This window comes from Haliotis cracherodii, unplaced genomic scaffold (genome assembly GCF_022045235.1).
Source record: "Haliotis cracherodii isolate W230 unplaced genomic scaffold, xgHalCrac1.p SCAF_19, whole genome shotgun sequence".
In the NCBI taxonomy this organism is placed as follows: Eukaryota; Metazoa; Mollusca; class Gastropoda; order Lepetellida; family Haliotidae; genus Haliotis; species Haliotis cracherodii.
Window position 1 is genome coordinate 9,230,292 of NW_027266274.1, and position 13,752 is coordinate 9,244,043.

The window sequence follows — 13,752 nt, forward strand, 5'->3', positions numbered from 1 at the left end:
GGGACATAATCCCACCTTGCTGTGCCCAGAAAACAGAAATTGAAAAGCCGCACAATCCTCGCAACCCATATACTCAATTCCAAAAGAAACGCCTACCCTAAAAGGAAAAGGTATCTATATTACCTTTTCGTTTTCGGACAGAGGCGGTGGGGTTGCCTTGAGGAAAAGCCTTCTCCGAAAATCCGGTTTCGATTCTCCATATGGATGAATTCCATTCTGGTATCCTCTGCCACGATATTGCCGGAATAGTGCTAAAAGCGGCGTAATACAGTACTCACTCACTGTGAGTGTGTAGACTTCATTATATTATGTGTTTGAACGACTCTGGTATATTTCATCCGCAGATGACTTCAGGTTGGAGGTGGCACTGTTGGCGCAGTCCATTCGTGACCAACTCGTGTTATTCCGGGACAAGCCGAATAGCGGGTTACAGAAAGGCGCTAGTGAGGAACGGGCGTAGACGTCTAAGGCACTGCAGTTCGCTGTGCAGAGTTGCGTCCCTAGGGCACGCCAGAAGCCTATGATTGTGGGTTCGAATCCCGGTTCGCCTCGCTTATGTTTCTAGGCATATCAGCACCATACCCGTGCTCGCGACTTTCACCAAAGTGGTAAACGTCTAAGACCTGCATCTCTTCGGGCTTTTCTCCCACATCAAGCTGACACACCGTGATATAACTGGAATACTGTTCAAAGCGGATTTATTCCCAACTCACTCACACCCCAGGTTAGAATAAGTCCCCTACATTTTTAACCTTAGCTTGTCATAAGTGGATCGGGTGGTCAAGCATGGCGACTTTGCTCCTACTCTCAACCAGCCAGATAAGTACATTGCCCCAAGTCGTCTGCATATTTTATGGAGCCTGGACCCTGCGGCCATTTTGAAACTCCTCCATCCTGGGTGCTGTTGGTGCAGGTGTTTTATGTATGTTGGATGTTTCAGGTCATCTTTCTACAATCTTTCTATGTCTCACTCCCGAAACGGGGCTCGGGTGGCCCAGTCGTCTAAGGCGCCGCGATTCGCGTTGCAGAGTTGCGTCCCTTGGGCACGCCAGAAACCTATGATTGTGGGTTCGAATCCCGGTTCGCACCGATTATGTTTCTAGGTTTGTCAGCACCATACCCGTGCTCGTGGGTTTCACCGAAGTGGTAAACGTCTGAGACCTGCATCACTTCGGGCTTTCCTCCCACATTATGCTGACACGCCGTGATATAACTGGAATAATGTTAAAAGCGGCGTTAAAACCCACCTCACTCACTCACTCCCGAAACAATTCTTACAAATACTCCTATAACGTGTCCTGCGCATTGGTGGACCTCGTTGGAGTTCCCGGCTTCTTGGCGGTATTTTCTCCCCAGTCGACAATGATTTTTTTATTTATTCTCGACCGACCGAAACCAAAAATGTAAATAACTGTAGTATAAATCCAATGATAATAGTTAAATTAAAAATACAAGTACAAAATCATACACAATTAAAGTAACCATTAAACTTTAAAAATTATACTTGAGCTTAACTACACGACAATTTAGTCGCGTGGACTTTTACAGTCAGTTAACTCCCTTGTCTCGGGATGATGCAACTTTCCTTAGCTAACGTTGAATATTTCCGGCTTTACATAGAGGTGGCAGCGATACAATACCACGGTAAGTATCATCTTCCTGAGGCAAGGGAGTAAACTGACTTTAAAAGTCTAATTTCCACTTTTACATTCAGTTAACTCCCTTGCCTCGGAAAGATGGGCAGGTATACCAACAAAGGCTTCAACCATGCACTGGACTAAGGGACTCGCCGGCTGCATTAAGGAAGACGTTCATCTAAAGAAAAGAAAACAATCAGTTTGTATTCAAGTTTTATTAAATAACAGAGTCATGGGAGAATTATGGAAGTGGGTTATTTAGGCAAAGATCTTGCATGTATTTGATGTGATGGCGTATACACGTCTTTTCTCTGGAAACTTGTCACTCGTTGATCATATTCAGTACTCATCGCCTTCTTCCTCTCCCTCGCCCTCAACAGAGTCGACTCCAACCTCTTCGTAGTCCTTCTCCAGAGCAGCCAAGTCCTCACGGGCCTCTGAGAACTCTCCCTCCTCCATACCCTCACCCACGTACCAGTGGACGAAGGCACGCTTGGCGTACATCAGATCGAACTTGTGGTCAAGACGAGCCCAGGCCTCGGCGATGGCTGTGGTGTTGCTCAACATGCAGACAGCTCTCTGGACCTTGGCCAGGTCACCACCGGGGACAACAGTGGGTGGTTGGTAGTTGATGCCGACCTTGAACCCAGTGGGACACCAGTCGACGAACTGGATGGTCCTCTTGGTCTTGATGGTCGCAATGGCAGCGTTGACATCTTTTGGGACGACGTCACCACGGTACAGCATGCAACATGCCATGTACTTGCCGTGACGGGGGTCACACTTGACCATCTGGTTGGCGGGTTCGAAAGTGGCGTTGGTAATTTCGGACACCGAGAGCTGTTCGTGGTAGGCCTTCTCAGCGGAGATGACTGGGGCATAGGTAGCCAGGGGGAAGTGGATACGTGGGTAAGGAACCAGGTTGGTCTGGAACTCAGTTAAATCCACGTTCAGGGCACCATCGAACCTGAGAGAGGCAGTGATTGAACTTACAATCTGACCAATTAAACGGTTGAGATTGGTGTACGTGGGGCGTTCAATGTCAAGGTTACGTCGACAGATGTCGTAGATGGCCTCGTTGTCGACCATGAAGGCGCAGTCGGAGTGTTCCAGGGTGGTGTGGGTGGTCAGGATGGAGTTGTAGGGCTCCACGACGGCGGTAGACACCTGAGGGGCGGGGTAGACGGAGAACTCCAGCTTGGACTTCTTGCCGTAGTCGACGCTGAGACGTTCCATCAACAGAGAGGTGAAGCCGGAGCCAGTGCCGCCACCGAAACTGTGGAATACCAAGAAACCTTGGAGTCCAGTGCACTGGTCAGCCAGCTTCCTGATCCGGTCAAGGACGAGGTCGACGATCTCTTTGCCGATGGTGTAGTGGCCACGTGCGTAGTTATTGGCGGCGTCCTCCTTGCCGGTAATCAGCTGTTCGGGGTGGAACAGCTGGCGGTAGGTGCCGGTACGGACCTCGTCTGGAAGATATAATCCGTTGCATTAGACATTTTAAAACAGCCATGGGTTCCGTTTCATAAAGAGATCTTCGCGTTACGATTGTCTTAAGTCTGTGGTCTAATCGTCATTTACACTCCAAAGTGTGTGGAGCGGCAAAGCCTGTTTTAATGACCAAGTCATTTTAATGATCAAGGTAACTACTATTTTGACGAATTGTTCTTTGGGTTTTCTGGCGATGTTGTCGTTTTGGTTGTTTTGGTGACAAATTCCGATGAAGAACATGGGTAAACGTATTTTCTTGGTTGATGCATACCCTTTCCCCATAATCTCATTAAAATCATGTCATTTCTCCGTCATGTCGTATGGACAGAGTAACACATATTATTTGATGAGATTTCATCTCCCAAACCGTATCCATTGAACAAAAAAGTTAGGGATCATGTATATTTTGGGGGATATTTTTATGATATTGTCTGCCCAGTCTTCACTACAAAAAAATATGCCCCAAAATATTAATGATCCCGAACTTATTTTGTTCAGTATAACAATGCATTACCCATTTTTAACGTGCATAAAAGTTGTATTCGTGTTTGACTTAAGGTTGTGGGTTAATGGCCAATTATTAAAGCTTTTGTAATCGTTAATTTACCAACTACGGTGGGTTCCAGATCAACGAAGACAGCCCGGGGGACGTGTTTCCCCGCCCCGGTCTCGCTGAAGAAGGTGTTGAAGGAGTCGTCCCCACCCCCGATGGTCTTGTCTGAGGGCATCTGACCGTCAGGCTGAATCCCGTGCTCCAGACAGTACAACTCCCAGCATGCATTGCCGATCTGGACTCCGGCCTGGCCGACGTGGATGGAGATACATTCCCTCTGTAATGTCAAGCAATAATACATTGGTGCAATGTGTATACAGTGGGTGAAGGAATACGTTCATAAAAGGTCTCGAAAGGTGATCATTTGAGAATTTCTTTCAGCCCAATCTCATTAAATTTAGATCTTAGTTATCGCTACCGCGAAAAAAGATCTGAGGACATCCAATTACGGGTCACGTCAGACCGACCTTGCGCGAACTTTGACCGGTCTAGATAGATGGTCTAGATTGTATGGATTCAGTCGTCAAGCCCGTAACTATCATTCGGAATACCCCGTGTTTAAGTTTTCGAGGTTGCAAGATTAGAAATCACATTCCGACTGTCACTTTCATGATCTGGTAAGCGACGCTCTGATTGGTCGGGTGAAAGGTCGTTCTGACGTGACCCCTAATGGGATGTCCTGAGATCTTTGTTTTACGGTAGCGAGAACTAATATCTGATTTTAATGAAATTGTTTTCGGCCCTTCCCGCTATTAGGGGTAATTTAGTGAGTAAGTGAGTGAGTAAGTTGGTTTTACACCGCTTTTCGCAATACTTCAACTAAATCAAGGCGGGGGACACCAGAAATGGGATTCACACATTGTGCCCATAAGGGGAATCGAACCCGGGCGTGACGAGCGAACACTTGACCACTTCGTCGATACGCTACCCTACAGTTGTATATGGCTCTTCATAAAGATACACAAACTGCACGGATGGTATGTTGTATTATAACAATATGTTCTGGTCATAGATATTTTTTACACAGGGGTCAAGATGGCGCAGTGACCTTAGGCGCCGCAATTTGCTGTGGAGAGTTGCGTCTCTTGGGAGTTACTGAAAACTATGATATTTGGTTCGAATCCCGGTTCGCCCCGATTATGTTTCTAGCTTTATCAGCACCATGCCCGTGCTCGTGGGTTTCACCAAAGTCGTAAACGTCTCAGACCTGCATCACGTTGTGCTTTCCCCTCACTTTAAACTAACACGCCGTGATAAAACTGGAATACTGTTAAAAGCAGCGCGAAAACCCAACTCACTCACTGAGCCCCCAAAATGAATCCGCGCTAGTCATTAACCAACGACCCTAAGGGATCATTCGATAAGCCGACAGTAGCGCCAATGTTTGTCAACATATTTTCATGTACATGAGTGGCGGTGGGGTAGCCTAGTGGTTAAAGCGTTCGCTCGTCACGTCGATGACCGGGGTTTGATTCCCTACATGAGTACAATTTGAAACCAATTTCTGGTGTCCCCCTGATATTGCTGGAATCCTGCTGAAAACGGCGCAAAACTATATTCTCTCCAGCATAAGAATAACTCCAACAGACGGCCACGGAACAGAAAACATGTCAAGTTCTTTTGTCATACGCCACTTTGAGGAAGTCGATTGGAAACCCAGGCCTATTAAGTTCCCCACCATGGACATGACATCACAGTTCCCTAACAAAAGGTCACCCCAAACTCAAATTGTGCAAATCTGTGACAAATATTAGCCTGCACTGATCCTCAATCGTCCCTGACCACTGTGAGTGAGCGTGTATTGTATCAACACGTTAAGAAAACGGACAGACAATTTCCCCCGACAAACAAGTAAACATGACGAGCAAAGACCCTAAACCTGATATAAAAACAGGATTGCAGATTACGGTGTTGTCACGAGCTGCGGCAAAGAGATGCATGTGTCAACACATCGAGGTTCTAGATTCCAGATCTTTAGGAGGCCTTAAAGGCGGTATCGTGTTATTAAAGATTCACGTTTTAAAGTAAGACGAGTTCTATGGATGAACAACTTCTTTATTACAATTAGTGCAACGTTTCGGTGTAGATCCTAACACCTTTATCAAGCAAATGATGACAAAAGTGTTAGGATCTACACCGAAACGTCGCACTAATTGTAATAAAGAAGTTGTCCATCCATAGAACTCGTCTTACTTCATCACACCAACTTCTAAATTCCACTGAAAGAAGTGATTCACGTTTTAGTTGATAATTTGGGTTTAAATTTCAGTCGTCAAAGCATTTCAAAGATGTCAAGAAAATACAGAAAACTACGGTTATAACGAACTCAAAGGGACTACTAATTTTAGTTCGTTATAACCGTAATTCGTTATAAGCATATATACAGCATAACTACAGCAAATAGTCGGGACTAAAAAGCTAGTTCGTTATATCCGTCAGTTGGTTATAAGCGTGTTCATTATAACCGTAGTTTACTGTAGATAGTTTATTTTCTTTGGTTATGCCAAGTTTAAGAAGGTTTAAGATTAGTGTTACCAAGGAAACAAATTCGAGACAACCGAGTCAGAACTTAGGACAACTAAGGAGACAGGAGCAGAGTATTTAAACTGAATTCAGCAACAGAATCGCAACAGTATTGAGGGTTTTAGGTACTGTGCCCATCATTGGATTCGCTCCAAGACCAGTGTCCAATAAGAAAGAATGCTCAAATAATTGTTCCAATAAGCAGACGACATTCCGTTTCTAACAGACCCGTGAAGATCCGTGATAGAATAGGTCTTCAGCAACCCACGCTTGTTGTAAAAGGCGACTATGCTTGTCGTAAGAGGCGACTAACGAGATCAGGTGGTCAGGCTCGTTGACTTGGTTGATGCATGTCATCGATCCCATTGGCGTGGATCGATGCTCATGATTTCTGATCCAGACTCGATTATTTACAAACCGCCGTCTTAAGCTGGAATACTGCTGAGTGCGGCGTTTAACAACAAACAACATCAAACCGAGCCTGGTTCTCTAGGTAGGCTGCGCTTGCGCTAAACTAGCACAAGCGCAGCATACACATGTAACTAGGTTGTTTCTTACCGTACATTGTTTCAAGTTATTGGACAATTACTATAAGCACCCGTGGGGACTCTGGGTAAGAAAATAGACCCCTTGCAACATATGCCTGTTTTAAGAGGCGACTGAATGGTTTGGGTGGTCAGACTCGGTGACCTGGCTGATTGCATGTGGTCGTATCCCAGTCGCTAATCAATGCTCATGACTTCAATAACTGGATTGTCTGGTCCAGACTCAATTATTTATAGATGGTCGTCAAACAGTTGAAGTATTGCTGATTGTAGCGTTAAACAAACATTTCTATCAGTATACCATGTACATAACTTAAGGCGACTATGCTTGTCGTAAAAGGCGACTATGCTTGTCGTAAAAGGCGACTATGCTTGTCGTAAAAGGCGACTAACGGGATCGGGTGGTCAGGCTCGCTGACTTGGTTGATGCATGTCATCGATCCCATTGGCGTGGATCGATGTTCATGATGTCAATCACTGGATTGTTTGGTCCAGATTCGATTATTTACAGACAGCCGTCATATAGCTGAAATATTGCTGAGTGCGGCGTTAAACAACAAACCAACCAACCAACATGACAGTACGGCCGCGGTCTTGGCGTAATGTCGTGACAAATACAGTCCTTGAACATTTCAAAGATCTCAATTGCACAAAACACACGGGCTGTACCACAAAAGCACATTCAAGAAATGTTACCCCCCAGCAAATCAGCCCGGCCCTCGTTTCCTGGGCCTTCAAGCAAACCAACAATGAGGCTTTCTTCCACGCGGAATAACACATTGTCTGGTGTAGTAATCTCACGAAACGGCGGAAATTGTATACAATTGATTTGATGATATCAGTTCCATAAATATCACTGAATATCAAATTTGCAAAAACTGCAAGCTCTACTACTTTGCTTTATTCGTGGATAAGATCGGTGCTGTAGCTACCGTACATTGTTTCTAATAACAAATCTGACAATCTGTAACCAGTGTGATTATATTGGCATCGGAGACTTTTGTAATATCAGTTGACATGTGTGTCCCTCTAAAAGAGATTTGAACAAGATAACCATTAATATTTTTTTTATGAAAGTCAAACTTGAAATAAGAAAATAAATTATGTAAATCAGTATCATAGTATAAAATCTTGGTCAATCAAACAACTTATTAATAATAATGCTTGACAAGGTTAATACACGTATATCATACAGTGGATACATCACAAATATCTATATATCTAAACTAATTCCTGAGCTTCCCTCTATATTTTACCGTCAAATATCAAAAGCAAACATAAGATGGTAAATCGATGTTTATCTGATACGCGGATGGTAATGTTTCAGTGTTGAAATTTGTTTTTCGTCTTTTTTCTAGCCAATAGTTACACATCAATAACACCCTTAGCTTGTGAGCACGCATGGTCACGCATCGTATGTAAAATCCCAGTCTAATTTGTATACTTGTACAGCTGTATCAGTGACATGACTCGAGAGTTCTTAATTTGGTTGCCAAGACAAATTAAGTGGATGCCTAGAGTGGGGTGGGTGTAGGGGTTGAAGGTTGGCACCCGTTGGAAATTCTGAATTCTCTTTCACAATTCCGCTAATAATGGTTGACTGACTTTTATCCAAGCTCAAGATACGCCAACTGATATTAAAATCTGCAAATAATGGTACATGTATCAGATCGAAGCATAGTGCCCACATAGATTTTGTTTATTTGTTTGTTTATTTGTTGTTTAACTTCGCACTCAGCAGTATTCCAGCTATATGACGGTCGTCTGTAGATAATCAAGTCTGGATCAGACAATCTAGTGATTGACATCATGATAACCGATCTACAAGAATGGCATTCGATGACATGCATCAATAAAGTCAGCGACCCTGACCACCCGATCCCGTTAGACACCTCTTATACGACAAGCATTGGTTGCTAAAGACCAATTCTAACCCAGATCTTCACGGGTAGCTCAGGAAGAAGAATCTTCTCTTTCCGAAATAATTATGAAATGACTATTTAATTAAAAGAATTCAAAGAAAGCTCGTTAAAGAAGCCCTGTCACTCACCATGTTGCTGGTTTGAGTTTGTAAAGGCCTCAAGAGAAACCACGATCCACGACTCACAACGACTTGAAGTGTCAGATGAGTTGATGTAAGAAATCGCGGCGGACCTAGCCTTATATAACGGTACATTGACCTCAGAGGTCACGCGTTTTCATTGGTCGGTGATTTACTCTTGGAGAGGACTGTTTGTTCGTTTCCCGAGTGATGGGTTTTCGCATTCCCGCTTTGTTGTGTTATAGCTAGGGTGGACAAACAAAATCCACGCCGACTCGTTGATATCAACATCACACTTCAGGGAAAAGTTCGTTATGAGGACATAGCACAAACATCATTGCGTGTTTGTGTCGCTTTTTAGCAAAAGTGGTATTTTGTCTGTACAAAGATTACCGGACCAAAGATGTTATCAAAATGTGCTTCGTTTTCAAACAGATTTCCTTTGATATTTTCACCGTGATTTGATCCAGTGTTGCGTAAAGTGTATGTATGTACATTTAGATTTAAGCTGTTAAGAAACCCAAGCGTATGTGTACTTGAGACAATCACTCATAAAAAAATCATGAAAAAAATACTTCCATTACTAATCATAACTTCCAGTAACAAATGGAACAAGTGTTTCTACACAAAAAATATTTTGATTTGCTTCTTTGACACTATGAAGTACTAAGTAACTAGATACAGCAAATGTCAGGAATTATTATTTTGAGAACATTTATAAACGGTGCCGTTTTTCATGTAATCAGTCTGCTTAATGTTGTAACTTAGATTTAAAGAAGGACTTCCGCGAGTTTGAATTGGTCCCCAGCAACCTATATGCTTGTCTTAAGAAGCTCCATACGGGATCCGGCGGTTAGGCTCGGAGATTTGGTTGACTACGTGTCATTGTATCCGATCTGCGTGGATCGATACAATTGATGTCAATACTTGACAGAGTGGCGACATAACTAGGATATTGACCTATGGACTGATATTATGCTATACACGCTGTCATGGAGTTCCTGTGAGGCCACTATGCTTGTCGTAAGAGGCGACTAACGGGATCGGGTGGTCAGGCTCGCTGACTTGGTTGGTGCATGTCATCGATCACAATTGCTTGGATCGATGCTCATAATGGCAGTCTAGACTCGATTACTTACAGACCGCCGTCATATGTAGCTGGAATGTTGCTGAGTGCGGCGTGAAACAACTGATAAACAAAACAAACCAAGCATTGTATACAAGCCTAAAGACCACTTTAGGAATTATTTGTACTCAACATGCATTTCATTAATAAATAATCCTTTTAACAATAACATCTTACGAAACAATGAATTCTATTATTCTATTAATAAACTATTAACGAGTGAGTGCGTTTGGTTTGACTGCGCTTTGAAAAGTATTTCAGTTATATCCTCGGCGTGTCAGCTTATGTGGGAGGAAAGCCTGAAGTGATGCAGGTCCCAGACGTTTACCACTTCGGTGAAACCAACGATCACGGGATTGCAAACCTGAATACATGATGAGGTCCAACCGGGATTCGAACCCACGATCCTAGTTTACAATCACGACTAAGGGACGCAACTCTGCACAGCGAAATGCGACGTCTTAGACGACTGGGTCACTCGTGCCACTCTCAATGAGCTATATGCATTCAAAAAGATCGGATATAACGAATATGTACGCTACAGTGCACTTCATTCTTGTCCCAAAGAGTCGCTTAACCAGCTATACCCGTGAAGATCCGTGTTAGAATAGAGGTCTTCAGCAACCCATGCCTGTCGTAAAAGGATGCTATGCTTCTCGTTGCAGACGACTAACAGGATCTGGTAGTCAGGCTCGCTGACTTGGTTGATGCATATCATCGTATCCCAATTGCGTAGGTCGATGCTCATGATATCAATCACTGGATTGTCTGGCCCAGACTCGATTATTTACAGACGACCGTCATATATCTGGAATATTGCTGAGCGTTAAACAACAAACAAACAAATCTAACCAGCTGTATTGTAAATGGGAGAAGCAATCAACCTTAGCATTCATGCGAAAAACGAAATTCTGATATTACGAACTCATTTGAGTGCCCAATTTATTCGTAATATCCGGAGTAAATATGTAACAACTCATATGTGATTGACGGACAGGCGGTCAGTGGAGGCTAGACTAACATCTAGTCTCTGAAATGAACATCACGTACAGAAAAAAAACAGTTCAGTTATCTTAATAAAAATATAATAAAAAGGAGCCCAGTGACTCTCTTCATTTTCATGATACTGCAGTGATCTAGACTTGCCAAACATTATAGACTTGAATGGGCTGTATTTGATATATATTTGTATCAGGGTCTGTAAGACAGACTAAGTGGAGGCATGTGTCCAGACTTGTGCAAAGGCACATTTGGCTGAGGGCTATGGCCACTCCTGATCGAGCGATAACACGTTTAAATTACTATCACTGCGCTACTGGGCTTTCTGTATGTTAATTATGCTGGAACCACTCGAGATAAGCCCTGAGGCGTCGTAGGTGAAAACCGTTCGTTGTACACCTCATATATCTTTTGGAATTAAAAAGCTTTTGTGTGTAGTTTTTAAATAAAGTCTTTGGATACGGGCGTTTCAGTTGGAGTGGGGTGAGTTTGGGTATGTTGTTTATGAGTTGGAATAATAATGAGATAATATCTCTGACGTTCCATTGAACTTCTGTTTGACGGTGGATTACTGCATTGAGGTTGGAATCTGACGAAAATATTAATATTTGACATTATTATTCATGTATTATTTTCAATAGAATTTAAAGCGGGGTTGTCCTCCACGATCTGGCTAGGTGTAAAACTAGGTGAGGTGGGGTGAATTGGGGTTAGTTGTCGCGTTCAAGATTATTGCACTTCTATGGGTATGGTTTTACGCTACTTTTAACAATATTCATTCAGTATCACAGAGTGATAACAGAGTGGGCTTCACACATAGTACCCATGTGGGGAATCGAACCCGGGCTTTCGGCATGACGAGCGAACGCTTTAATCACAAGGCTTCCCACTCTCTCCACATATAGCAGCGTGTAGACACGTGTGTGCGGCTGCTTGTACAATCCTGGACTAATGCCGGTTTTATAAGATACCCTGCCGCAGTTTAACATGTATACCCCACTCAGAAAGGACCCGTGAAGATCCGGGATAGAATAGATCTTCAGCAACCCATGCTTGCCTAAATGGCGACTATGCTTGTCGTAAAAGGCGACTAACGGGATCAGGTGGTCAGGCTCGCTGACTTGGTTGATGCATGTCATGGATCCCAATTGCGTGGATCGATGCTCATGATATTAATCACTGGATTGTCTGGTCCAGACTCGATTATTTACAGACAGCCGTCATATAGCTGGAATATTGCTGAGTGCGGCGTTAAACAACAAACCAACCAACCAACCACTCAGGAAGAGCATACCAACTCTGAGCCGACCCGTCCTTGTTTTATCCCCTTAATATCAAGCGCCAGGCAGGGTAACAACAAGTACCATAATTTAGAAGCGTTTGGTATGACGCGGCTGAGGATCGAACAGCCGAGCTTCTGCTCCCGTGCAGACGCTCTACCTCTAGGAAGAAAAGAGAGAAATATTTGCAGGCAACGGTTATATCAGGTTTGAAATGGATGTTAAAAGGCACCACGAATGTGGTAAACCACATCGGCTCATTTCTTTGTGTTTTGGGTAGGGTTAAAACGCTTATGGTTTATGTTTTGGAGGAGGAACCATGCGATACTTACGTTACAGCAACAAGGGTGTAATTTAGTGGTTGTATGTGTTAAAAAATCAGGATAATCGCGGTACGAGTTGTGTCTGAAAGGTTCTGAGCCCAACTATGATGGACAGTGGTCGTGGAGTTAGTTGCAAATTATACTTTAACATAATCGCCTCGGAGGTCCACACACTTCTGCCAACGATGCTGGAGTGCCTGGATCCCACTGGGTAGAAGGACTCCCCTGATACAGTCAAACGTCCTCCTCAGCAGGAACGACGCCTAGTGGTTAAAGCGTTCGCTCGACACGCCGAAGACCCGGGTTCGAATCCCGACATTGCTACAATGTGTGAAGCCCATTTCTGGTGTCCCCCGCCGTGAAATTGATGGAATATTGCTAAAAGCGGCGTAAAACCATACTCACTCAGTCAATCATGTTTGAGAAGAGGTGGAAATCAGACCAAATCTGGTGAATACGGAGGGCGTTCAGCGAGTTTAAAGCCACGGTCATGCATTGAAGTTTAGCACAACATGTTTGTGCACAGGTTAATTGTCCAAGTGGAACAATGCCCTTTAATGGGTTTTCCGAACGTTTAGCCTTGACATTCCCGAGCATTTTCCTTAGCAGGTTAACGTAATAATGACCATTAATGTTCTGACGTATCGGAAGGTAGTGACCAGTACGATCCTTTGGAATCCCAGAAACCCGAAGCCACCACCTTGCCATCTGATGGAACAGACTCTGTCGTCTTCGGAGGAGACGTTGGATGGTCCCACTGCGTTGCTTGTTCTTTAGTCCCTGGCTGAGAGTCGTGACAAATCGTTCAGTTGACTTAGATGGGTCGGCTTCCAAAAGATGATGAACCTGGGGTGTTTCTTATCACGAGTCGGAAGCCTTGGAGGTGAGGTGAATGAGGTTTAACGTCGCGTCCAAGATTATTGCACTTAATGTGACGTGTGTGTGTGTGTGTGTGTGTGTGTGTGGCTGCTTGTACTAGTCCGGAACAATGCCGATTTTATAGTGCTAGCCCACTGAGATACCATGCCGCAGTTTAACATGAATACCCCACTCAGACACAGTATACTGACACCGAGGCCGGCCAGTACTTGTAACCGGCCAGGGTAACAGCAAGTATTGTTTGTTTGTTGTTTAACGCCGCTTTCAGCAATATTCCAGCTAAATGACGCCGTTTTGTAAATAATCGAGCCTGGACCAGACAATCCAGTGATTGACATCATGAGCATCGATCCAC

At 43.9% G+C, this 13,752-nt stretch overlaps 1 protein-coding gene across 1 annotated transcript; it reads right to left on the reverse strand.

The window, feature by feature from the left end:
* Nucleotides 1-1,976: 1,976 nt before the first annotated feature.
* Nucleotides 1,977-3,961, reverse strand: LOC139467090 (tubulin alpha-1A chain-like). Its single transcript, XM_071248808.1, has 2 exons — nucleotides 3,736-3,961; nucleotides 1,977-3,106 (listed from the first exon to the last, which is right to left on the reverse strand). The coding sequence occupies exons 1-2, from the start codon at nucleotides 3,854-3,856 to the stop codon at nucleotides 1,977-1,979; spliced, it is 1,251 nt and encodes a 416-aa protein (XP_071104909.1). The 5' UTR covers nucleotides 3,857-3,961.
* Between the last annotated feature and the right edge of the window lie 9,791 nt (nucleotides 3,962-13,752).

Excerpts from the sequence above, each read along its gene's own strand:
- LOC139467090 (XM_071248808.1), bottom strand. The coding sequence starts at position 3,856 with ATGCCCTCAGACAAGACCATCGGGGGTGGGGACGACTCCTTCAACACC. Across the intron at positions 3,107-3,735 it reads TCTGGAACCCACCGTAGTTG|ACGAGGTCCGTACCGGCACC; the intron begins GTAAATTAACGA and ends TATATCTTCCAG.